The 27,425-nt window shown below is 37.3% G+C and overlaps 1 protein-coding gene across 1 annotated transcript in view; it reads right to left on the bottom strand.

Annotated features, from left to right (window-relative positions):
• Positions 1 to 471: 471 nt before the first annotated feature.
• Positions 472 to 27,425, bottom strand: part of TOX (thymocyte selection associated high mobility group box) — a 222,672-nt gene continuing 195,718 nt past the window's right edge. The window contains 4 exon segments of the mRNA XM_032704147.1: positions 472 to 2,747; positions 4,939 to 5,090; positions 13,771 to 14,157; positions 26,476 to 26,556. Of these exon segments, the coding sequence (XP_032560038.1) occupies positions 2,711 to 2,747; positions 4,939 to 5,090; positions 13,771 to 14,157; positions 26,476 to 26,556 (657 nt within the window). The 3' untranslated portion in view covers positions 472 to 2,710.

Genomic DNA, 27,425 nt, shown 5'->3' with positions numbered 1-27,425 from the left:
TTCCTATGTGCTTTCTCATAATCATGGTTAGGACACATGGTGACTTACAATCAGTGATTGGGCATATGTGTTAATGTGGTGCCTAAGGCACAGCGCTTCAGCGAAGGATGGTGTATGTCTTCATGAACTCCAGTGGAGTTTCACCTGCTCACAAAAGGGTATCAACCACCTATTAACAATTTGTATCTGTCAATACACAGCTGAAAACAAATAGCAGATTGCTCTTGGCCAGCAACCATTCATTTTTTCCAAGGTCAGACATGAAGAACTCCCATTTATGCATTGAAGTTGGATCTTCCTTTTGGAACAAAAGTGATTTCAGTATATCCATGGCCAAAACAGCTGCTTTTCCAGCACAGTTGTCCCATCTGAACAGAGCCCAGGGACAGAACTACACTCAGATCACTGGATGGGTAAGATGCTGCATGGAAAACACACCGCTTACAGATCGAGACACCAACTAGCCAGAGGTTCATACAGAATAAGTATTTTATTCATGATGTATTTTTTTATTTACATTAAAGTTTTCTTGTATTTTGAACTCTGCTTGGATACCGAAATTAACAACTTTATGTGACTGCACACCTGCTCTAAAAGAAATGGAGATAACACAGTTCTTTTCCATAGAAGAAAAAGGAAAATTGCCTGACAAAATCGAAGTTGATTTTTTTCATTCCCAGTAATTATCTTCTCTCTTTAGAATTAATATGAGTGGAAAATGTAGTTTACTATAATATAATAAATAGAAGACATTGGGTAATTAGTAGTGCTGGTATATTTCTAAAGTACTAAACAGACAAACAATAAACTGTGAATTTAATCACGAGTTCTCATACAGTTTCAAGACAGGAAAATTAGAGCTCTCAGCTACAGTCATTTGAGTAATCACATCTGATCTGCATTATTTATTAGTTATTACATGCCAAGTGATTCCGATTGTACATTGCCTGAAATCATTCAAAAGCAAGCATGCCTTTGTTTCTGTTTTGTTTTATAAAGAAAAAATCAATGGTGTTGCACAATGTGTATTCTATTCGGATTTTTTTCTTTATTTCACATAGAAAATACAAATCAGCGCTACTCTCCATTAATGGGACAGGCATCTGGGATGAATCCTCCAGAAATGTATTTTCAGAGCTATCCCTGATCCCAAACATTGTCAAAATACCTTCTTCTGGATATTTTCATCCCTTTCCCTGTGACTGCTGAACTTACCTCTCATTTTAGAATTTATTTCTGATATACTCCCTAAAATTCTGTAGGAACTTTTGCATATTTAATAAAATGCCTGAAGCATATTTGGTAATATTTCTTTTGGTAATATGTTTATTCCATTTGACTTATTAACAAAAAATGATGCAGTTTCAAGAAGCAGCGTTACGCAGTTTTATTCAGTTAGTTTTGTGGGTTCAAGTCTTAGTTTTGGGCAACTTCCTGCTACAATACTTTAAAAAGGGAATTACTTAAAATACCTTTTTTTCCTTCTCTTAAACAACCAAAGAAATAGAGAAATAATTATTGGGTACCTTAATTTTCTGCCAGTAAAGCAGGTTTGGTGTTATATATGTCACAGTAAAAACTAAATAAAGTATTCACATCAGTTGTGAACAATTTGTGCCAGCAAAAGTTAAAGCGTCAAAGAAATCTCTTTAAAATGCTAACAAATTTACTTACAAACACCTATATTTATTATTTCATAAATAGGCGCAACAGGTTCCATAAAAAAGATTAAATACAGACACAGTATGAAGAAACAATAATACATAGCCATATGTAGAGGTTATAATTTAACTGTCTCCAATCTGTTTCTGCAACTAATAAAATATCAGGTAAGCATTTGGCAGTTTTATACATAAAAGGACTTAAATGATGTTTACTAACCAGTACACATAAAGTGATTTTCTTTAAAAAAAAAAGAAGCATTTTTTAGGCAGTACAAAATAAACATGTTCGCTCTGTATCAACATTAGTTTTTTCCCTAGTTTTTTTTTGTTTTTATTTCATGAGACAAAGCCAATATTTTTAATTAATATAATTTGGGACTATTTTACTTTCTTTCCTCCAAATACCTTGAAAATATAGACTATTAGTCAGTTGCTTAAAAATGAAGTAAAAATATGAATGTTTGCCAATTTAACCCTCATTGTGAAATCAATAAACTGGAATGAGCCAGTTTCAATTACAATTAGCTACAAAAACATTCACATTTTATACTCTAGGAGAGTGTAACATAGATGCTATTTACAAACTTGCTATGACTGCTACATCAAGCCATTTAAAAAGTCTTTAGTAGTTTCTTATAAACACCCATTATGAAAAACCAATGGAAAATCCAGGACTTTTATCCAAGACATCTACAGTTGCTAAGGCAGTTACTATCGCAGCACTTCACAGCAAAAACCAACATAAAATCTGAATGGTCCAAGTTTCCTTCAGGGAAGAAGAAAAGCAATGTCCGTTAAAGGATCTCAGGGTAGGGGTGGAAAAGACAAAGAAAGAGAAAAATAAGGGGGGGGAGGGGGAGAGGAAGAAAAAGAAAGAAGCAAGACTATTTTTTCCAGAGTGGGTGACCCACAAGCTCAAATAGTCCTAAGTGCTTAGCAACTTGTATTTCCTAATAAAATGCAGAACTGCCTTGACTGCATAAAGCAATCCATGATGAAAAGACTTCCCTGCATTCCTCAGTGGAAAGGAGAGTTGTTTCAGATTTTCAGGTAAGGTAGAGTGCTTTGTCCCTCTGCATGCCCCTGTTCAAACAGAAAAAGAACAAATGTGGGTTTTTTTTAAAATTTGAAAAATTCTCTAGTTCTACTTTTCAAAAAAACCCGAACCCCACAACCCTACTGCATGTCAGTAATTCCAAGCATATCACTGAAGTACAGCTGCATTGTCATGGTAATAATAAGAAAAATCCTAGTGCCACAGTCACATGTAGCAACCTGGAAACCACATTGGCTCTAAACTGCACAGGACTGGAATACTGGTCTAAGTGCTGGTTCAGGATCACCTGCACTAGAGGGCTGGTAGCACTGACTATCAAAAACCACATGGGTAGAGTTGAGGGTTTAGCACAGGTCTTGAAACAATACTCCATAAGCACCCTGTATGAAGTGGCCACTTTCCTTAGAGGGCAGGAGAGCTATTAGTTACATGAATGTGGATGTCAGCCACTGACACCTCTGGCCTATTTTATTTCCTCATTCAGACATAGCCAAAACATGTTAGGTCAGCAGGTTCAGCTAAACAAATGCAAGGGAACACTAGAAGCTTCTGGTGCATCCAGCTAGACCAACTCTCTACTGGAGACCAGGGTCTTCAGGAGACCTTCCACGAATGCACATTGTCTAGCACACTTTTGCATTAAGTTCTTGTTGGGTTTCAGCTTCAACTGAAGCATACCAGTTCAGAGCAAAAAGGAGTAATTCACCAATTTCTAATTTGGAACGGTCTGTGGAAGTCAGAAAAAAAGAGTATTTTAAAGCAGCAGAAGCATCACTGATGGGGTGCACTGATGGTGCACACTGCAGACACTTTCTGGAAGAGAAGCTTTATTCTTAATCTCCCACTTCATTGACATTGACAAAACCTAGGCACCAGTTCTGTTATTCCACAGCTTTGCAGTTTACTTGCTTTGGAGTGCAAGTACAGAGCAAACTACACTGCACCGGTAGTTTATGCCAGTGCTATAGCAAAGGTAGGTTAAGTTCATGCACACAGATTGACTAAGGCATATCTACACAGAGTATATACAGGGTCTGCTCAGAGAAAGCTGCTAGTGATGGAAAGTTATGCCCAGTGGACACCTGGATGGCAGTGCTGGGAACAATGACACATCGCTCTTTTTCCGGAATCAGGAATCAAAGCCATAATAAGGCTGAGGCTTATTTGACAGAGGACAGTCTATTCAGAGTTCAGTGTCAGTGGCTGTAAAAGTCTCTGGGCTGGATAGACTCCTATAAGGGCCTGCAGTACGTATCAAGACATAATGGTGGTACAAGCAGGAGCAAGCAGGTTCTAGTCAAGGTGTTATTCTGAACTAGTAATCCGAAAAAAGATTTTTGTTCAGTTACAGAAACACTTTAAAACAATGATGCAAGTGGAATTCTCAGTTTAAGTAGGTGTAATGGATGAAACCGATCTTTAGTTTTGATTTGTGTTCATTTGTCTGGGCTAGATTTGGCACTTTGGTGGAAACCAAGAGATTTTATCTGCCTCTGCTTTGGGGATTCATGCCAAGTCAAGGGAAGGTCAGGCTGATGGGCATGTTCACAAGGCTCAACACCTACCATTTAAAACTGAAGAGATACCTTCTGTTCAGTCTTAAATGTTTCCAGACAGTAACACGGCTCCAAAAAACCATGCTGCAGAAGAGTTGAAGATGAGAAGGGGTTACTAACCTTATGTTAAGGGCATAGAGCTCCTGAAGGTATGGCATTTTGTTTCTGGTTACAGTCATGTGGTCTTCATGCCATTCCCTTCCTCGTATCCTGTATCCCATGCATCAGCCCTGCCTCTCACTAATGTGATTTTTCATGACCCAGACTAATTATTTTCACTGGCAACAAGATTTCCTCAGCAATGGAGTATTTGGAGAAAATAGTTCACATTATTTGCCTCTTAAGGAGGAGGTAGCGATGTTAAAACTTCTTTCTTACACCTTCTCTGTAAGATTTCAGTTCTGATTTTCTATGGAATGGGAGTTCTCTAAGACAACAAAGTGTATGTGCTGTGATAAAGTGACAAAAATGTCTAATAAATGTATGTATTGAAAACTTGTTCTCCTACAGCAGTCTAACTGGTGAATAAACACAGTGTTATCACAGATGCACTTCTGAAACACTGTAGGGAAACAGGCAACAACCCTATTCTCAAATTCTCTATCAGATACTTGTGTCATGAATGTTGCTCAACACAAGGTGGCATTCACTGGCTGCTTACCCATTACTGCAGTAGTCATTATTCCAGTCCACAGTCTGTGCCTGAGGATTTCTGCATCCTGAACGAACATACTCCATTGCTTGGGTAACAACTTGTGCAGCTGTTGATGTTGGATTGATGATATTCTGATAATCAGGCTGAAGAGTAAATCCCTAGAGGAAAAAGCAAGTACATTACAAAGTATGGAAACAAAGTAACAGGTTGAGTATATTAAAAAAAAAAAAAAAAAGAAGAAAAAAAGTGGTGTGTACTGTGAAATGGTAAAATACTTCTTTTCCAAGTGTGCTTTAGGTTATAAAACCTAAAATAGGCAAAAAACTGTAGGTACTTTCTAAGTTTTAAAATCTTTCTTTAGTTTGAGAAATGAAACACTGCCAACCATTGTTAGCTTTTACACAGTCACAAGATGGAACTAAAAGACACAGAGCAGAAACAATTCAAAACCAAGAGAACAACTCAATCAGCACTGGGACAAAAAGGTCTGTTTGCTCCTCAGAGCTTCCATTTAGATTAAACGTAAGGATACACACTAGTCACTAATTCCCAGAATATGCAACAGAATCGTTTTGAAGGATGTAGGCAGCAGGTGGCTGACTGTTTTATTAGACTACACCTATTCACATATTGTTCTCAAAAACCTTTTTCTTCATTCAGTCACAAAGGGACCATCTGCTGCTTCTTTTATTTGCACTTCTCTCTCAACTAAACGGAAATTCAACCAAAGCTTTTTAACTGTTGTTGGACTAATGTAGTGAAAGTAGCACAGAATAACTTGCTTTTTGAAATGAAGGAGATGAGCAAAAGAAAGTGGAAGTTACAAAGAGACATCTAACCTGCTCCCTGAAATATCTGTCATATGAAAAGTCATAATAATTTTTAGCTCTTTTGATATATTAGGATGTTTAAATACTATGTTTCAAAGTCAGGAGAACAATTGAAATTTCAAGGCTAGTGTATCTGGTTCACCCTGTATAAATGTACATCGTGTTCCTGTAAAGTTAGAAGAACTACATTGGGTAAAAGCATGGAATGTTGTATGAAAGCAATCGATGTCTGCTGAAAAGAAAACACACCAAACTCCTTCCTGGGGCAAGGGCATACATTTCCCACTCAAGTTAACTGGATGTGTAGCAGCTAAATCAGAAACTGAACTCGAACGTACTTTGAAAACTCACTCCATCCAGCCAAAGCCCACATACAAAATACACAGAATTAATGCTTTTAGTTAGCTTTAGTTTTAGTTTAGTGTTAGTGCATTGTGTGTGATCACTTCTTGTACACAGCCCTCATTAGGACAGGAATTTTGCAGAGAGATGCTCTTTTCTGCAGGTTTAAGAAGCCAGCCATGCTACCTTCTATCAAGATAAATGAGCATTCTCAGTTTTCACCTAGCTCCCTACATCCACAGAAATTAGCTTCCTTCAAATGTAACATGTCACTTCCTTCTTCACATCCCTCTTCCTTGGCTATTTCCTGAGGTCCCGCAGGTGTTCTGCCCTGCCTCTCATGTGCACTGTCATCTCATTCCCTAATCCTGATCATGGATTTTAATCTAGACCACAAATGATTGCATCTTTCTTCCTTAATCTTTTTCATATGGCGAACATCCTGAGTAACATTTCAGGACCTTAAAGGCTCTTAAAAGCCTCACTTTGCCCCTGTTGACTCCAAGAAACAGTGCTGAGCAAGTTCACAGATGAATTCTGCATGTAGTTGCCATGTTACTTATACACTGCCCTGCTAGTGAGATTAAACAAAACCCACTCATGGCAAGTTTTACATCCATGGTGACTGTACCCCCCATGCTCTGTACACTGCCTTTTCACCAGGCTGTAAACCTACACAGCAAGCTGCATAGACAAGCCCCAAGCCTGCAACAGATGCAAGGGAAACAGTAATTGAGCAGATTTCCCAATGACTTTAATTGGAGCTGTGTGTAATTAGAAGGCAGAAAATTTGGGGTTTTATACCATCATCATCATTTTTTATATAAAACATTACCCATAAGACCTTTCTAATTTAGCTGAAATCAACCATAGAAACACATCCTACCCTCAGGCACTCAGATTTACCTTTGGTAGCAAAGCCCCTTATCTGTTTATCAGTTTTCATGAAAAAATCATAAATACAAGAAAAACACTATAGAGGGACATTAGCCAGTAGCAAAGCATGCACGTGAGCAGGCACGGAGTCTCGAGTACTCATAATATCATAGAATGGTTTGTGTTGGAAGGGACCTTAAAGACCATCTAGTTCCAAACCCCATGCCGTGGGCGGGGAACCTTCCATTATACTAGGTTGCTCAGAGATCCAGCCAACCTGGTCTTGAAATCTTGAACACCTCCAGAGAGGGGGCATCCACAACTTCTCTGGGAAGCACTCGTGCAAGAAGGAGACAGTTCCTCCAAATCAGAGGAAGAGACCATTAGCACAATACCCCTTCCATTTCTTCTGGAATTAAGACAAATAAATAGCTTAGATGCTGGAGAACAGTCCTGTGGTTTAAATGCCAGCTTGGAACTGGGTGGAGACTTATTCTCATATTTTTTCTGGTTTTCTATATGACCACAGACAATTTGTCTTGACTGTCTTCCAGCAAAGCACATGTGGACTTAGGCTCAATTGTTACCTCTCATGTTAAGACTGGGGCTGTAGATCCAAATTTAATTCTTCTATCAGCAAAATAAGGGGTCACAACACTTTCATCTTGTACCTGGCAAGTCTAGGTCCCAACCTGCTGCCTGGATTGTCCTGTTTCTTGGGACACACAGGTGATAAATTCTAACATGGTGCAGGGGTATCTGAGTCAGGCTCCTGCTCCACAAGCAACTCAGTTGTGCCTCTGGGAGGGGTTGAGGGCTACCAAAATACCTGCAATGTGGGTGTTGTAAAGCATGCTTGTTAAAGCAATTTAAGCACCCTGAACTCAATATGAAGGACTGCTAAAGTATGGTCTTGTTTAAGATGCAAGCAATAATTATTTCAGCTTTTTCACCAACAGAAAAAGCTATGGAAGTATACTTCTGTACAACAGAGGGAGACAGCCTCGTACCAGGCTCGTGGTAAATATTTGTGTATTATTTATGTAAGCCCTTAACAAACAATGATGAAATAAGAAGTGTTCAGAAAATGAGTGCTTCGAGGTCTAATTAAACAATGCTGAATGTTTTTGCATTGTAATGCTCAAGAGAAAATCACCAACTGTTTTGCAACATGCCTAGAATTTTAAATTTCATTTTCTTGTTCCAGATTGAAATAAAAATAGGGAACTTGATAAAGATTAATTCGATGTCAGGAGGGACATTTGCTCTTTAATTAGATTTCTGTAGCCCTAGCAGTTTCGTTGTGCCACTACAGCAAGTCCTAAAAAGCCTGCAGCAGAACTAAAGAGTGATCCTCATCTCCACACTTTACTAGGAACTAATTTCATTTCCTGCCTGTCTGGAGAGGTATTTTCAACAGGCATCAATGTTTTTGTCTTCACAACTGATTTATTCATCAATCTCAATGTGATATTTTAAACCTTTAAATTACATCCAAATCCTAAAGCATCTGTTTATTACACAAGGAAATTGAAAATCTGTCTGTGTGATATCATACAAAGATTTTTCCTTAAGGTTATAAAGGAAGTTGACAGATATTAATGATTTTTTTTTTCTCTTGACCTCATTCGAAGACAAAGCTTAACAAAAAAGAAGAAATCTGGACAAATACAGCCAGTCCCTGAGTTTGCTGTATATAAAATATATACCAGAAGAAATGAGGCTATTATTTTTGGCAGGCTATGCAATCATCTTGCTGTATACATTTATTTTCTAAAGGAAAAGAAATACCTAAAAGTAGACTGAAATGAGTTATTATTAAAAAAAAAATAAAATGTGACATACATTAATCTTCTGTTGCTTTGTTATGCATATGCACTTGCAGCCATGGTTACTAGACATGAAGAATCCAGTTTTGCTTGCTCTACCTGTGAACTGAAGTAGGACAGAGATTGTAATGGGACTCACCGTCCCATACAATGTTTGGGGTGAAGGATTTTGAGCTGAGAAGGCAGTGCTTCCACTAGGGCTACTTAAAAGGGTTCCTTAATAAAACTGGGCATATCTGGAGGAGTGAATCCTTGGTCTCATCACTCTTCACACCAAACAGCACAGTACAACAGGCTGGATAGTAGAGTATACTCAGAAAGAAACACAAATGTCTGTGTCAGTAGAGAAAGGAAAGAATGACCTTGCAAGTGAAAACAGGCTGCAGCTTCAGATGCTGTTTTAGCCTGAAATTTGGAGAAATTGTGCTAATTTGAATGACAAAGATTAAGAATCAGATCATCAAGTGACAACTAAGTAAAAATTAAACATCATGTCAAACCTAAGAAACAGACTGGAAAGAAGCAACTCAGTTAAAAAATTATACAGTGATAAGATGATCACATGAGCATTTAATGAAAGAAAAATGACACCCTTCTAATATACTGTGAGTGTATCAAAAGTCAATGAAAGAAGAAGTGCTGCACAATGGATTTGGACTTTGAAAAGCAAAACTTTAACATGGCTCTTGTGAATAATATTTTAGAAAAATATAGTATATTTCAGAATGACAAGTTAAAAATAATAAAATTCAGGATCTAAGTTAAATCTAAGTATGAAAATATAACTAAATGACCTTTTTTTTTTACATTTTAAAGGATTATCACTGGAAACAAGCACCCTGAAGGTCTACAGTACTGGCCATTATTTAATTTATTCATTAATTGTTTTGGAACAGATGGTAAAAGAGACAAAATAGTCTGCTTCACATAAGTCACAATTTAGATAACTCAAAATAGAGAAGATGGTTTAAAGGAAATTAAAAAATATTTACTAATGTTAGGCATATGACCAAAATGCTAATACCAAAATTTTACATTGCCTTGTGCATTTCAGAACAATATGGACGCACTGCATCAGTTGCATACTCCACAGAGTTATTTGATTTTAAAAATAACAGAAATTGCTCAGTCACTGAGGATTTTTTGGCTACCAACACTTCTGATCTTCCTGATGTTCTGTAGTTTTTGTGGACTCCCAGTGGAGATTGCCCTTCTCCAGCTGGCAGTCTCCCTTGATCTGGCAGCTGCACACGTGCAGGCAAGGAGTGCTGGATGTGGAGAAGGACATGTTGTTCCCTGTGGAGCTGATGAAGATCAGCTCATTGTCCTGGAAGCAGTGAGAGCAGAACTGTCTCTCCAGGTCAGTACTTCTTATCAGTCCCTCCTCAAAGTTACACACAGAAGAGTTTGTGGATTTCAAGCACAGTGGGTTTTGCAGAACTGTGTTTCTGGCTGCCACTACTGAAATCTGGATCTTTATGCGAGTTTTCTTGGATCTGGCAGTCCTTCAGACTAACTACAAGATGATCTTTGATATGAAACTATCCTCCTTTTTCTGGAGAAAATGAGTGACCAAATGTTGCAGAGCCACAGATAAAGCAGGGCATCTGTAGAGAGCAGAGATTCACAGAGTCTGCTACCACAGAGTGTCACACTAGTAAGCTGTGCACTATCTGAAAGCTGAATGTTAGGGGAAAAAAACAGGGAAAAAAGAGAACCCACCACTGGTAGAAGCAGCGATTGCTGCTTCTAACATGCCTACAGCACAGTCTGCAATGATGGTGTCCAGCCAGGTGAGGGAAGAAGAAGTGAAAAGAAGTCGAATTAAAGGCACCTATTGCTTCTCCTTTATCAGAATACATATTCTTCCATTCCTCTTGGTTGTCTTTTTATGTAGAAGAGTGGTCTACACAGTGCAGTTTGGGACTGAACCTCACACCCAGAGCTCCCCTTCCCTCCTCACCATGGGCCAGACATACAGGGTGGTGCCTCTTCTTTCTCCTCATTGCTGCCGACTCTGTACTGCTGCCATTGTTGGGAGAGCTTGCTTCTTTCCCCACTACGTCTTTTCCTCTTTAACATGCTCTGTCATCAGCAGAGTGTTTGCTCAGTTTCAAGCAGAGGGGAGAGCAGAGTCCTTTGACAACTGAGTCAGAAAGAGCCTTTACTTTTGGGTTATAGTCTCTTGACTTTCTGCTATATGCCTCCTGATGGCCAACCTGCCTTTTGTATTCTAATGCAGTATGAAATCCTGGCGATAGTGTTTTCTATCATTTTTTGAGTAGACTAGAAAACGTCATGCCTAAGAAACTGAAGAGGATACCACTGTTCTGTTCTGTCATGGCAAATATGGTGGTGTTAGTACACCCATTACCCTAAAATATAATATATATTTTGCTTTGTCTTTGCCAACATTAAAGGAAATGAATTCTGTATTTAAAAATAATTCATAAGCTCTATAAACTGTTGTATGCTACAAAAAAAAAAAAAGAAAAAGAAAATTATGAATATTTCAAAGTGAAATGACAGATTTTCCAGAGCTCAAAAGTTGCATTACTTTGATACAAAAGCAGGAGTGAAAGAAAAATAAATTGTCTTGTAAGTATTCCACAGTGCTGAAAGAGATGTGGATTGGCAGTGTACCATTTCAACAAGTAACAAGCACCTGTCACCTTGAGTGAAACTTAGAAATATCTCACCATGGTATCATCATTATAAGCACCAGCCTTTCTGACTAAGGAATATGAGTTGGCAAAAAGTACTTAACCCAAAATTTTGTGAGTTTAACAAAGGAGAACAGGAACACAGAGGTATAGCACTTTTTACTTAACTGTAATTGTCCCTAGTAAAACAAAAGACTCATCATGACACAGGTCTACATACTGACTTGCAGAGACCTGTCTTCTACAACCTAGTGGATATTTTCTCTTAAGCTAGAAGCAAGTCAACTGCACTCCATGCATTTCACAGATGGCTGAAAGTACTCTCAAGCCATTGATGCACACACCATATGCTACAAGCATGCAACTCAGTAAAATAAAACATTAGAAGATTCATATTATATTACCTTTCTTTTTTTGTAGTATGCAATGGTTTAGAGTAATGCCTAAGTGTTTGGGTTCATACAATAGTGATGTTCTTTGTATAAATATGTAAGTATCTAACATCTGCATTACATCTTTTCCTAGCCCCTACTGGACTATAAATTCAATAGATTTTCAAATCTATTCAGTAAATAATGTTTGGCAATGATTCTGGAAAAGACATAAGGGGTTTGACCTTCTTTAGTTCTGCACTGGACAAGTAATGTACAAGTGACACCGAACTTGCCAAACAATCTGAACTTAGAAGGCTGAATTACTTTGCAACCTAAACTTGCTGAAATATAGCTATAGGATCTCAACAGGTTGCAGTCACAGATGTAATTTTTCATGTTTGGTAAATGAACAAGAAGAGTATTGCTTCTGTCTAATTACTCTGAGTCTTTATGTTCAACCAGTATTCCATCAGGCTTAGGATCTCCAGACAGGCCTCCCTGGCTCCCCTGTCTAGGACTTCCTGTAGCTATTTACAGCTGCCCAGGCTTGGGGTCAGCTCCTGAGTTTCTCTGAGACTTGAGCATGGGCTCTCCCAGGACACTAACACTAACTAATAGGAAAACCTTCAAAAACACACGACTCTACATATGTGTGGTCATAAGTCTGTGATTGCAAAAAATAAACTGGACCAGGAAAAAGTTGTAAACACTTCACAAACTTTCCTTCCTGATTACTCCAAATCACTCTTTGAACTAAGATCAAAGCCTCTGAAAAAGTCCAAATCATCCTGAGCACAACTAAGTTTATCAGTCCAGATTGCTTTCAACTCTTTTGTTTGGTTGGTTGGCTTTTTTCTGCATTGGACAATTTTTTTCCTGTTAAACTGTTCTCCCAGCTAGAAGCTATGATTTGTGTGCAAATACTCTCATCTCTAAAGACCAGTCTTAAGAAAAAAGGTTTCTGGCTTGGAAAGCAAATGGAAATGCCTTGTTAGCAAAGGTGAGTTTATAGAGAAATTTAAAACATGCAGCAAGTTTATGACTATGCATTATCAGCCAGAACTGACAAGTTTTGTGTATACAAATCTTTCAGATTCTTGCAACTCCATTCAAAAAATTTTCATTCTAACGGCACTTTGCAAAGCAAGATCCTATTATTGATAATCAGATCTCATCCAATACAAAAGAAAATTTTCTCTCATTAAATAGTTTATCTGCTCTAGCCCTCCATAAGCCTGAGCCTGAAAGTCAAATTACCATGGTTGGTCTGCATTCATTCAGAACTCCTATGAAATGTATTGAGAATCAACTATCTAAAACACTGGGAGTGAAAAAAAACCCAACAAAAAACCAAGCAAAAAAGCCGCCATATTGGGATTGTGGGCACAGCCCACTTATTTCCAGTAAAAAGAGGGTATATCTATCTAGCAAAATGAAGTTATGAATGCAGCATAAACTTGTGTTCACTTAATCTAACATGTTCAACACAACCTGTGTTGCTTCATATTCCCTCTGACTGTTCTATGTCACAGTCAGCACAAGGATAACAGCACAAGCTACAACTATATCTTTTTATACACATGCCTGCCTTTTGTTGGTAAAATGTGTTTCTCCCGAAGACGTAACATTTCACTTATACCTCAGGGTACTCCCAGATTTGCATATGGGTCTACAGACAGTGATGGGCATCATCGCTAGCACAAACGGTTCTACTGAAATTTTCCATCATCTGGGTAAACTCATCATTTGTTCTTCCGCTTGAAAGATTTACCCTACACTATCATAGTTTTGGAACCTGCAACACTAAAGCTAATCCACAGCTTTAAATCTCCCTCACTGTTTCAACTTCTGGATGATTCCCCTCCCCACACTCATCCCGAAAAAATGAAGTAATTCCCCAGACAGCTGAAAAGCTCAAACTTACTTGTTGCATTGTAGGTGAATGTAAAGCAGACTGGACCTGCATTGGTAGCTGGTTTCCAACAGACTGCTGCATTGAAATCGGCTGGTGTTGCTGGATGTTGAGATGCTGATGCAGAGGGGGGCTGATCTGAAGAGGTGGCGGCGGGGACACAGCCATGTTTGCTATGGAAACAGTCACTGGCATTTGGTTGTTGGGTTTGGGTGCTATGTTCCTGGGGATATTGGCATGCATGGCAGTGATGTGAGGATTCATTCCTGGTTGTTGGTGGTAGTGGGAACTGAGGTACAGTGCAGAGTGAGCCTGGGCAGGCCCATGAAACACTGACTGCTTTGAATTCATCATCTGAGGTTGTGGGGAAGCTTTAACATCAACAGGTTCACTGTAGCTCTGTTGAGAAAAACAAAAAATCAGACAATACTTAGAAGCTACCAAATGTGGCTGTCCTACCCCCGAAGTCTGTTTAAGAGTCACACCATAGGAAAATGTATATCTGGACCATCAAATTGTCCATGAAATGAAGTTTGGTCACTACACTAGAAAAATAATGAATCCCTTTTATCTTACACTTTTTTCTTCAACACTGTAAAAAAAAAAAAGTAATTTAGGTCCTCTGTTTACTGGTCTAGCCTGGTATTTTCCTTTTTCCAAACTTGGAACTGGTATCAGTGACCTAATAACTTACATAACAAAGACAACCAAGCCTCACACATTTATTTACATAAGCAGCCACAACTATTGACCTCAGACTTGACAGCCTAGTTGAAAAGAAATTCAGTAGGGTGGGTTCCACTAAAAGTCTGCAGTGATCTTTGACATGTCTCATTTTCTCATTTGCAAACCGGATAAGAATTTCAGCGTCCTTTATCATACACATTGATAATGCTAATAGTGCTTTATCAGTTAGCTAACATGATGAAGAGGCTAAACCCCATCAGCTGTTCTAATGCATGGAACAAATACACTAGTTGCTGTGCTAATGCCTTTATTTTGAAGTATTCTGTCCTGGAATGCTATCCATGCCACCAAACATTGCTACATGCACCATGCATTAGGAGAAATAAAAATATTCTGAATAATTTCACTTTTAACAAAACTTCCTTTGTTGATCCAATTCATAAGGTTCTGAAAATTCTTTTTAAAACTGATGTCTATATAAATGTTAGACTGCATCAAACATGAGGAAGTTATCTTACTAAAGCTGGAAGAATACCGCACAGAAACTGTACAGATTTTCAGAAATGTTATAGACTGCCCCAATTTCTTAAAGTTGCTAATAATAAAAACTGTCCTTTAATGAATGTGAATTTTAATATTTTTTGTTCTAATATTTATAACTTGCTACATTTGCTTAAACTCAGTTTGCTCAGTTGTTTTTCATATCACCTTTATTTTCTTGGATATCCTGAGTGCAAACTGTGTGCTTAAAAAAATGATGAAAAAAATTTAAGAATTAACTCCCATATGCTTATAAGTGGGAACCATAATTTGAAGTTAAGTCATACTGGGATTAATAGTCAGTGAAAGGTGAAACATGCTGGAAAAAAATGGCAGAAATGTCCCCCTGGAGAAAGAAGTCACTTTGTCAAAACAAGGCTGAAAGACACATATACGCCCTTATTCTGTGATCTCCATGTCATGTTTGCTCAGTTTACAAGTCAAAGTACGTTTCGTGTTACTCTTAGCACTCCAGGCTCAGTGAAGTCTATTTGTATTCTTTCTGAAGGATGCACCGTCACCAACAATCCTTTGACATGTACGTTACTGAAATCGCTTCATTATATGTGATGATAAAGACGCAAATGATAACTTAATTTTCCCTAAGTATAACTGCAGTTCCCTTAGCCAAAAACCCCTTATTTTCTCCAGTAAATGAAGAAAAATCATATGAATATGATAAAATGAGTGCAAATCTCTCTCTGTGGATCTGCCTGGCTCTGCTCACATGTGAGTGTACATGTGTGCAATATGTATTATGTGCATATTTGCAGGATTCAGATCCAGACATAAAAGACGGAAAGTAGCTTCAAAAATCTTCTGTTATTTGGATATTATTTTTAAAACATTGAATGAATGTTCATGACAACATGGGAAATATCTTCCCCCTCTCTTCTCAGTTGTATATTTAGAACACTCTCATGACTGTAGGAGCAAAAACTGGCAAAAACTGAAATTTACTGAAATTTCAACGATTCAGAGTGTTTGCTAATTAGCAGCATGGTCAGGAGCCTCCTCTTGAGTGTCCCACGCTTCTTACACATTACAGGAGGTGTATGCTGTTTCTTTCTTGAGAAACCTGGAAGTTTTATTTAAAGCATAGTCCCTTCATGAAAACAGTTTGTCTTTCCATGATGTAGCAGGCAAGTTCTGTGTAGTCCAAGCAGGGATAATTGCTCCCAAAGTGTCTAAGGGTAGATCACTTAAACAATTCCTCCTGGTGAGGAGGTATCAAAAAACCTTTGCAGCACTATTTGTGACATACTGATACATACTTACACTTCATTTGTAACTACAAAAATGCTGCCATACACCTCTGTAACAAAGATACATTGAACCAATCTAATTATTGGGCAATTCTGAGTTCACACATAAGAGGTCAATGCGTGGCCCATACTGACAAAATTACAGGCATATAGACAGTATTATTTGATACTTTAAATATCATATTATGTTAAGAGGAATTGTACAGTCTCTGGTCAGAGATGAATAACACTCATTATACCTCTGAGAAGAGCTTTGCAAATTGATCAAAATGGACTGTTTCATTTGTCTAAAGCTATGAATCAGCTTTGTATATGTTTCACCACCTCTTGATCCACTGAAAAGCACAACACTTCAGTTTAAGACCAAGTATTTTACTGTAACTTAGGATACTTTGAATCATATGTGATGTGAAACCAAATTGTCCAATATCGTGTTAATCACATCAATACTACCAGTTACTGGGAATCTTGATACATGAACCCATTAAATGCTCTTCTCCAGCATACTGCACCTTCAGTTTTTTCTGCAGATAGGTCAGAAATGCAGATTTTGTAAGTATTGCTGAAGCTAATAGAATAGGTGATTCAAATACTTTGGCTTAGTTACGTTACGTTGTTGTGAAATATACCAAGAGGCATATATGATGTATAAGTCATGCTACCCTTTCAGACACAATTACTTCATTCACAGACTTGAAAGGGCATTGCACCTATCGAGTAAAGCATCAGACAGTCTTAGATAAGGACTTTTATCATGGGTGAAACTAGGAGTTAAGAACAAAGGGATTTCATTAGCAAATATGGGCTTCAAATGCACAGTCATGTTCCCCAACTTTGCAGGTTGGAATTCAGTAAATTTTCTCTTGCCTTATCGAAGGAGAAGAGCACAGAAATAATTTAAAAAGCCCCCAAAACCCTCTAATTAATCTGCCCCAAACCAACACAATTTACATCTCTGATTTTTGGGATTAAGTTCTAGAATACAATTCATTTGCAGACACATGCAGTGGAGACCAAAATTACAAATCTGTACACCCAGGCCACCAAACACGGGGGCTTAGATCTCCTACAGGTAGCAAGGTCTTCTACTAGATCTCCAGTGAGAACATCTTTGATCACTATTATCAGAATGGTGGTGTAGACTCACCACTAGAGGGTGACAGAATATTATATTTAGTATACGGTGGGTGGCAGTATTTCATACATAGATTAGCGAATATACACTAGGACCAAAAATTAGTTTTTCTTGACAGTCATTTATGCTCTTTGCATTGCTTATACTTGTACTAGAGATCAGGTCAAAGCATTACTATAGATCTTCAAGTTCTAGGATAGGCTAGGGGAAGGATTTTCTATGGACCTGTCTCTCCAACTAACATCATCACCTAATACTATTGCCTAAATTTAAAAAAATAAAAAATCAGAAGGTGAAGACAACATAGGTAGGCCAAAGCAATGGAATGCTACAGAGAAAGTATGACTGCACCTTTGTCACAGTGCAAAGCCATTTTCCTCCCCACCCCCGACCAAGAATCTAGTTTTACCAAAACACAAAGAAAAAGAGGGAAGAACATTTTGATATCTGAACAGAAAGATAATGAAAGTAGAAAAAAAGTAGGGAAAGGAAGGAAACAAAATAAGTACTACTGTAACTCTGATGATAACAAATATAATTATATTAACTAAAAGTACTGGTGGCTCATGACCCTTGGTCCACAGAATTATTTTACTTGTATTGTATTTTCAAGGAAATGTGTGATGATACTAATGAGTGATGGTCTTCAGAGAAAGTGTTCAGAGTTGATAATTTTGCACAGTTTGGAAAGTGCTGAATCAAGTTCTTACCCATGGTTTTCACTAAGCTTGTGCCTTTCCTTCCAATTCTAGAGCAAAGAGAACTTTCTCATCTACTTCTACTCCCCTAATGTGTGCCAAAACTCCTTATGCTTAATTATCAAATTAAAGAATTATATTAGGTTAAGGGGTTAAGCTTAATAGTTGTGCTATTCTTTTCTACTGAAAACTACCCTGGGACTAATGGTCCTCCTTATCACAGACTGAATTCAGGCACAAGGAGTATGTCTGTTCCTTAGAGGAAAGTGACATTGGGATTTCCCTCATCCTATAACATACAACTCACTCTTATGGTCGAGAAATAATTTTTGGTGCAGTCATCCTGCTCAATTTACTTGTGTCAGAGAAAAAAGCAGCAGCCTAGGCGATGCCATTCTGGCATCTCCACCGCTTCCTTTGGGATATAATTTTACTTCCACTTTGAAAAGTCACACTTTAAATGCTCACCTCTGTATCTGGGTAACCAAACAGCACTTGAAACCTACATGGGTATTGATTCTCTTTCTAACCTGTGGCTGCCTTCTGGCTACTGTTGGTACTTCTAACCCTGTTTCACCTGGAACATAAACAACATCCATGTTGAAAGTAAAGCAAGGACATGTTTTAACAAGGCAGCACTCTAAGGGCCTGATCCTTGGAATACTGAATTTAAAAGAAAATCTATTACTAACTCCAACAGAATTTGGATCACAGCCCAACGCTGTTACTGTTACTTCAGTATTAATATCTGCAGGTCCATTTCATTTTTTATGAAAACCAAGTAGGATCTGCCTAACAGAGGCAGAGAATCATTCCCAGTTGAGGACCTGTACTTTTGACCTGTGTTTCTTCAGAAGCATACCTAGAAACTACAAGTGCCTATACTTATTTCATTTGTTAACACGTTAATGCAGTTGTTATTAGAAATGCTGCCAGTAAGTAGGACTATATAGATATACACACACATAATGCCTATGAATATCTTCAATTTACATGATGCATAAATGCTTTATCTTCAGCATCCTTATCTACTGTAGGATACTACATATATATTATCTGCTATAACATACAATATACAGCCATAATGTGTGGGAACTAAATAGACTTTTGTAATAATGTCACTCTAGAAAGCAGTACTCAACTAATATTGTTCCTTGCAATGTAAAATCAAAAAGGTAGTGTTCTTTCAAAGAAACCAGAGATGTTCTATTTACAGAGAAAAAAGAGTTCTTTTTCTTGTTCTATTGATTTCACAAAATTAGTTAATGATCAAAGCCGTTCAGTTGGAACAATATAATTTCAGTTGTTTACAGATCAGATATCATTTAAATGCTTCTTTATTAACAACACCAATTAAGCTCTCCTTTGTAGTAAAATATTCAGTAAATACATTCAGTACATTCAGAACATTCAGTAAATGTTCTTGTACTATTCCAAGCCCATGTGTCCTTTAAATACATGCTGAGAGACCTCTTGAAGGGCAAAAGAGTGAGCCTTACGGCCAATATGCAAACACCAAAAACACCAAACAGCTTTACTTGTGGGTAAACATAACATATTCCAAAATCAGAAATTTTTTTTTACACAGCCAAAATGGTGCAACACAGTTTTATTTCAAATGAGAAACAGGTGCTTCTCTTTAAATGAGAAACGGACGTCTGGCATCCTCTCTCTATAGACTGGAACATGTACTATGTGAGTATTTCAAGGCCAAAAAAAGAGTTTAACTTAATTCAGGTTTCACATGAATATGTGTCATAAACCTACATAGTTGCCACATTGTCCCTTTTCATGATGGTGCCATTCCCACATGTAGTGACTGGTATCACTTGAAGCATGCTGAGGAATTCACCAATTTTTTGGTGACCAGAATGACGGTTACATTCAGCTAACAGCAGTGATTATGTCAGCTAGTACCAGGATGGTCCAGGTTGTGCAGACTGTAAACAAACTTTAGCAGGCCTGACTCAGCTTAAAATGAGTTATCTTCAGTACTGTGACATTAAAGAGGTAGAGAGAAGGCAATTGGTTGCATAATTTATGCAGCTCCTACAAAGCTTACCTAAGCTTAAGTTTGCATCTGCTGTCTTTGCTGTCTCTTTGGTGGAAGGAACATCTTGAATTGTTTATTCCTTCTCTCAGCTTTTCTGTGTTCTCATAATCCTGTCCATTTTTAACGTTTCTGACATTTTAGGTCACTTCCAACCCCAAGCCTGTCCTTGAGAAGAATCCCTTCTTCTAGCCTGCATGGGCTCAGCCATTCCATTAATACCCCTGTGAAGCTGTTTATGAGAGAAAGGCTCCTTGCTGGTACTGTTTTCTCTTTCCGGCTTAGCTCTTTAACTCCTTTAGAGATTCCTTTGACTTAACTCTACACGCTATGGTAGATAACTTCATATGCATATTTGAAGTACAGCTGCCTTCCTACCTAAGTCACAAGAGGCTCTTAGCAAATGACGTTTCATATTTTGTTAATTCCAGTCACCTATTGCAATAACAACATCTGGGACTCCAGAGAGTTCAGAAAGCTTTTTGACACATTCTTGATATCTCAGAACAAAGGAGTAAGCCATGGGTTGTCATCTCTAATTAGTCGAGGTGGCTCAGAAGAACATCTTCAAATCTAAATATACATTTTGTCATCATCTACAGAGGATTGGCAAGGATTCATTTAGGGTATGTGAGTAAAAATGGATGTTTTATGAATGTAACCTGGGTACATGTGATAAAGGATATGCAACTTTAATTTGGTACAAGTGTTTTAATTCCCCAAATGGAAGCACTAGGCTAATAGTGAAACCTAGTTTTATTAACTCACTTCGAAACCAAACACAGTTGCTCTCCAAATCAAAATCTGGCTTCTATCAAGCTCAAGACATTTCTGCCATTTTTGGCAGAAATTATGTGAGAGCATCTCTCAGTTTCTGCACTGCTGAATGTAAAGCATCCCATGATTTAGCCTCAAATCAAATTCATGGCACTAACTTAAATATAGTTTGCTCTATATTTTCAGCCGCAGTAGATAGTCGGTTTCCTTGCTAGACAAAAAATGGTTGGACTTGTGTTATTATGAGATTAGACAGTTGTTTTATAAATATACATGTTCACTTACCAGATACTCTGATATATCGTGTATTTGCACATGCATAATTTTATTTATGATTCTTTGAAAATTTCTGACTACATCATATCAACTCCAGAAATAATGAAAGAATGAGGTATCACAGAAGCATGAATTACCTGCTTTAAAAGCCTTACATTATAGTTCTCCCAGCTAGGGATTCTAATGTTTAATGGAAAAAGTAAATAATTCTGGGATTTTTTTGTTATTATTTTAAGGGAAATATTTCCATTCGCCTTGTAGCAGCTTCTAGCTCCAAAAATCCCCCCAAACATGCATCAAACATAACCCTATTTTTACTTATTCTTTCTCTTATGCTTTCACTGAGAATAGCCTAAACCGGTTTATGAAATTTCAAAAACATCTGCATGGACTGGGGCTAGATATAACATAGGAAAAGCTGTTCTCAGAACCAGGTGCCTTTCTGCCAACAGCAGAAGGGACGCTGCTTTCCTTGTATGCAGCAGCCAACTTGTTAAAGCACTGACCAGGAGACAAGACAGTTCAGCCATTGACTCTTGTCAAGAGATATTAGGAATTTTATTCCCCAAAGCAATGTCCTAGACCCCACCAGCTGCTTATTTCAGGAAGGAGTGAGCCAGGATACAGTGCTCCCTTACATCTGAAGCTTGGCTGTTTGTGCAGAAAAGAATTTGGGATTCACTGAGCTACAGAAAACAAATTGTGGAGAGAGCACACCTGCACATCCACAATTACTTAGGAGTGGGGAAATGCTTGATCTAGGAGAGCTGATATATCTTTTTGCCTTTTTATATGTTAGGCAGGTGCTCTCACCACATACATACACACACAAAATGGGAAACTATTACCAATTTTACTGTTTCGGTTTTGGGTTTGTAGTTTTTGCTTTTTGCTTTTGGTGTTTGGTTTCTTTGTTTGTTTGGTTTTTATCATGGTGTCCATATTGCTTTTTACAAGTAGGTCAATTGCTTTTTACAAGTAGGTATACTTTTCCATGTACATTCACTGCAGTCCTAAGAGACTTGAATTTCTTAGGCTGATCATCTGTATTACAACATAGGCACTCTACCAGATATTTTGGGTGCCCAGGACTCTCTGGTTACAAATTGCTGTGCTAATGGCATTAAGCCAATGCCAGTCTTACTAGATATGACCTTTAGTTTTCTTATGAACCACAATTGCAAGATGATGGACTAGAAAAGCTAAGTCTGCCATATAATTCAAAAGCAATTTTACATGTCCAAAGAATCTACACTGTCCACAAAACTGAAAAATGTCCAGTGCATTCACTACGAAGTCAAGTGAGGACATCACTTTGACTTAGATACAACATCAGTTTTGAAATATGCTTGAGCATTATGAATTTGAATAATATTCTCCTTGTTGAGAGGTTTTAGCTTCAGCCATAGTCACTAAAATACGTCTGCATGAAACTTGAAGTTGTCAGTACACAGAGAGAACTAAAGATTCATTTAGTAAAAAAAGAATAAAACAAGGAAGAGAAACTTTTTTGTACTATTGAAGGTTGCATTTGTACTGCTATATTTAACATATATATATATGTATCACTTATATGCACATAAATATATTAGGCATGTTTAATACATAATATGCATATATTGTTATATAAATATACATAGATGAACATATATAATATAGTATTTAAAATTTACCCATATATATCTGTATTAAATATATATATATTTGAAATATGCAGCAAAAACTCTAATGTCAGCCAGAAAAAAGGCTGGTTAAGCTGGAAAAAGTGCTTGTTTTATGAAAAAGTAAAATTGCAATTCACAGCATTTTATGTAATGCTATACAAATTACCAGATACCGGAGACTGCATTTCTGGACCTGAATAGTACTAAAAGTTGCAACTAAGGGCAAATATAAAGACACTTGTTTACAATGCAAAGGCTTAGTCAGTACTATAAGCAATATGGCAATCTGTATAGCAGAAGATATAATGCTTTGTTATGTGTTTTTAGTTTACATATCAATTCCTACACACATGAACAAACTCAACAACGGACCCATTAATTTCAACCATCATAAAAAAGGAGAAAACACAGCAAATATACTGATAAATTGAATGGGCATTAATCCATACTGACATATTTATACAATCATACGTTTATCTGATTTACTGTGAGGTAGCCATACCTTATAAAGACATCACAAAAGCATTTAAAAGTCTAGCAGAGGTGGGCTGGCAATCCTGTTACTGAAGTTGCTGTTGACAGAGGGGAGAGGAGGAGAGGGGAGGAGAAAAGTGGAGGAGAAAAGGGGAGGGAAGAGGAGGGGAGGGGAGAGGAGGGGGCAAATGGCCAAGTATCATGAAGGCCAATTCCCACCTCATATTCCATTCAATCTCACAGCTTGGAATGAAAAACAATATATCTGAATGTCCTTATTTCACTGTCAGGCAGAGGCAAAGAAATCTCATGGTAAAATGAGATTTACCCCATTTCCCTGCAATCTTCTGTTTGGACTATTGTGGAATCTCAAATGGCCAAGATGGGTGCAGTGAATTCAACTCCAAATCTGGAGCACTGAGACAAAACATGGCATAAGTCCATTCCTCGCTTTTAGAAAAGAGAAGATTTGCAAATAAATGCAGAAAAACATACACAAACACTCATACACACTCACTAGTTGTTTAAAAACCAGCAATACTTCATGAAAAAAGTGGTAGAATCAGTGTTGAAAAGTTAGGAAATGGGTAGAGCAGCTGTTTTGGGAAGCAGATGTTTTGGGAAGTAGAGCGGCTGCTGAACTGGACAGAGGGGGCCTGAGGAGCAGCCTTGCCTGCTTGTGCCCACCTCTTCCTACTAACCTCTGGGAGGGGATAAGGAAGAAAGCTTGATAATTGGGGAACTCCTATCATCTGGATAGCAAGAGGATGTCCTAATGCGAAGCACAACTGAACATCTCAAGGACAACACCTAAAATTACTGAACACCTGATTTCACAATGATTTAGTTGAGTTTGAAAATATGGACAATATAAACTTCGCGCTCTCAAATATTATTGAGGATTTGCACTAAAACATTGCTGGGATGAGCAGCATAGAAAATCCTATAAAGAAGCAAGGTTAAATAACATGCAGTAAATACAACTCAGGAGGACCCAGAGTGAACACCAGATTATAAGTGTATGAAATGAGATTCACATAGGGTGAGGTATAAAGTATAAAACATACAATGTGAGCAAATCATTAATACTCTATTAAAGCATTTTTGGTAAAGGTATGTTACTTTTGGAATGTCTAAGCTTTTGAGATTGAGGTCTTGGAATCTTAATAATATTGTCTAAAAGTAGCTTTTATGGATAATAATATAACATATGGGCATAAAAGACCATGTGGACTCCAAACAATCTTAATAATGTATTATATATACTTTCTCATGCTTACAGGCTTGTTTAAAGAACTACAACTCTTCTGGTGCCACATAAATAATTAATAATGATAATGTAGAATATACTGATATTATATTACAACTGGGTATTTTGCATCCTTATTTCAAAATGGACTTGCTTTAGTTACATGCCAGCTCTGTTAGATTCACTGAGTGTGTTCATGAGAGTAAGCAATCAGTACTCAGCTTCATTAAGTTTATATTTTTATACTTTCCACACTAGAGGAAAACATTAAATTATGGGCAGAATTTAAATAACTGCTGAAAAGTTAAGAAAATGCTTCAGTGCTTTTCTGACTAACAACAAATTTAAATATTTGCACAAATCGATTCATGCACTGAACTAATTAACAATCTTCCAATTTTTTTTCTAAAAACAAATCTCAGAAAACGCCATAATATACTTTTTTCTCTTAAAAAAACCAAACCAAACCAAACCAAACCAAACCAAAAAAATCTCGTTCTGTATATGTGACATTTCAAAATTAAGCTACTCAGAGTGTAACTTAAACAGTCCATGATGTGCTGAATAATGACATCTAAATCATTTTCTCAAGTGAAAAGTTGGCTTCATGCATTTCTTAGAAAACTATTGGAATGTTTTGAGCTTTTTAAACCTATATTTTGCCAATAATCAAGCTATTTCAAAAAGGTTTGCTAGTGTACATGGTATTCTTTCTGAAGGCAATGAGTATTTCTGGAACCAAACAATCTTAATACAGAAATTAAAGGTACCCCGTAAATCACTTTAACTAAATGCACGGTAGTTATGATGGTAGGTAAAAAATTAAAATGCATAAGACACAACCCCCCAAAATTGGTAAAGTGACACCTGTATTTCATACTTTTAAATTCAGAACAAACACTGAGCAAATACTAAGGTAATGTAGAAAGATGCATGAAAGGTGTTTGTATGGCTAATCATATAGCGATTCCCCGTACAAATTAATATAATATACAGAGAAGTATTGTGTACGACCCCCCAAAAATTTGAAACTAACAAAAAAGTTCTACTCATGTCCTATATGACAGTCCTTCTTACTGTGATCTTTGCCTCTAAAATTGGTTTTCTTTACTGGTTTTCTTAAGAACAAAATATTTGTTTTGATGGACCCAAACCAAGTGATTCTAACTGATATGATTCAATAGTTGCTTAACTGGTTTTTCTCATTGACACAGTGCAGTAATTTCACATTCTTCTGCATATTTAAAAGCATTTTACAAATCTTAAAGAGTCTACTGAAAAATTATGGGTATTAAGAACGAGTGAATAAATCAATTTAGAAAACTGCTACTAGCTGTTTATCTGGGATACACTGGTGTGTTCCAGTAAAGGACATTCCATCATTGTCCTAAGGGTGACCTATGCTGTGCTCACACAAATGGCTTGCTGGATGTAAAATGTAAATTCACATTTTCTTACGAAAATTTGCAATGTCAGCTGAGCTTGAATTTTTCTGTATTGTGATTGCAAGGTAAAAATCAGTACTTAAAACCCTCCACAAAACCAAACCCAGGCATGTTGTGTAAGATATATTTTTTTCCCTTATAGGTAGCATGGCGACTGCCTGGCATGGCATGTTTGTTATATTGAGGTCTTTTTACCACTATCTCCTTCTTCTTTTGAACTGGGATGTTAGTCCCAAACTAAAGAAGTGCTGTCTTAATGACCAGAAGGGAAAGGATATCTTTCCATGGAGAGATGACTGTGTTTATTTAGCATTTGCAACTTAAATCTAAGGTTAAGTTGATAACAAACAAGGCTATTTGCACTAAATACTATGGTGCTCAGCACCAGATAAATGCTGAAAATAGTTTGCAATATGTCACTATATATATGAGTGTACGTATATACATTTTGTGTTACCTTGGATACAAGGCTTGCTCTGTAGGCAGCTAACTGCTTCAGATATTCCTTCTTGGCAGCTTCAGTTTTCTTTTTGTATACCTAAAAACAAAGAGTGTCACATTGGTAAATTAATCTGGTTTTGTTTTTATATATCATCGGTGTGTCTCATGCATCTTCATAATGTCTTTCTAAGTAAACAGGCTTTCCTTCTCATATTGTTTAAAGAGTGAAATAATAAACATCAAATATTTCAAAGAAAATATTGTTCCAATTCTGAAACACCCTTTAACTACCCAGCAGTACTGAAAAAACAATATTCCTCATAGTATCTCAGGTTTAATTGTTCCAAGTAAAGTGTGGGGCATACTTTCAAATGGGACCTTTAGGGATGGGGGACGGTAAGTGTGGGCGTCTTCACTGGCTCCCACTTGTGAGATCAGTTAAAACCCTCTGGGGAAGATGAGAATGTGAAGAAAGACATTTGACCTAAATGAAGGAGAAGATGACAACACCACACAGATCAGCCAAGACACTTTTTCTCTTCCCTGGGTAAACTGTTGGGGGCAGTCAAAGAAGCTTCATGGAGCTGCTGAGGATAATAAATGTTAGTCATTATCCCAGTCTTCATCTCATATCGGTCTAATTAACTTCTCAGGAGCATGTATCTATTTCTGTACATTTCTCTCAACTCACCAAATTATTTTAAATGTGGCATGTGCACAATCTCATAATAGATTAAAGACCTTGGAGAATCGCTTCAATTTTGCCCAGATTTCAAGATCAAAGATTATCTGCAGGGTTAGACAAGACCTCGTGGCACTACAGTAACATGATGTTAGAAAAGCATATGTAGATATTTAAGTTTGAAAGTTCTCAGAAGAACCAGCTTTTGAGCCATGGAATGTAGCTAACTTGCTGTTAGCCACGTCGATGACAGATTCAGCAGCAAGTCAGCAATTCTCTTTGCA

This window comes from Chiroxiphia lanceolata, chromosome 1, assembly GCF_009829145.1.
Source record: "Chiroxiphia lanceolata isolate bChiLan1 chromosome 1, bChiLan1.pri, whole genome shotgun sequence".
Lineage (NCBI taxonomy): Eukaryota > Metazoa > Chordata > Aves > Passeriformes > Pipridae > Chiroxiphia > Chiroxiphia lanceolata.
Note: the sequence above shows the minus strand (reverse complement) of the source record. Positions and strands in the feature narration are given on the sequence as shown.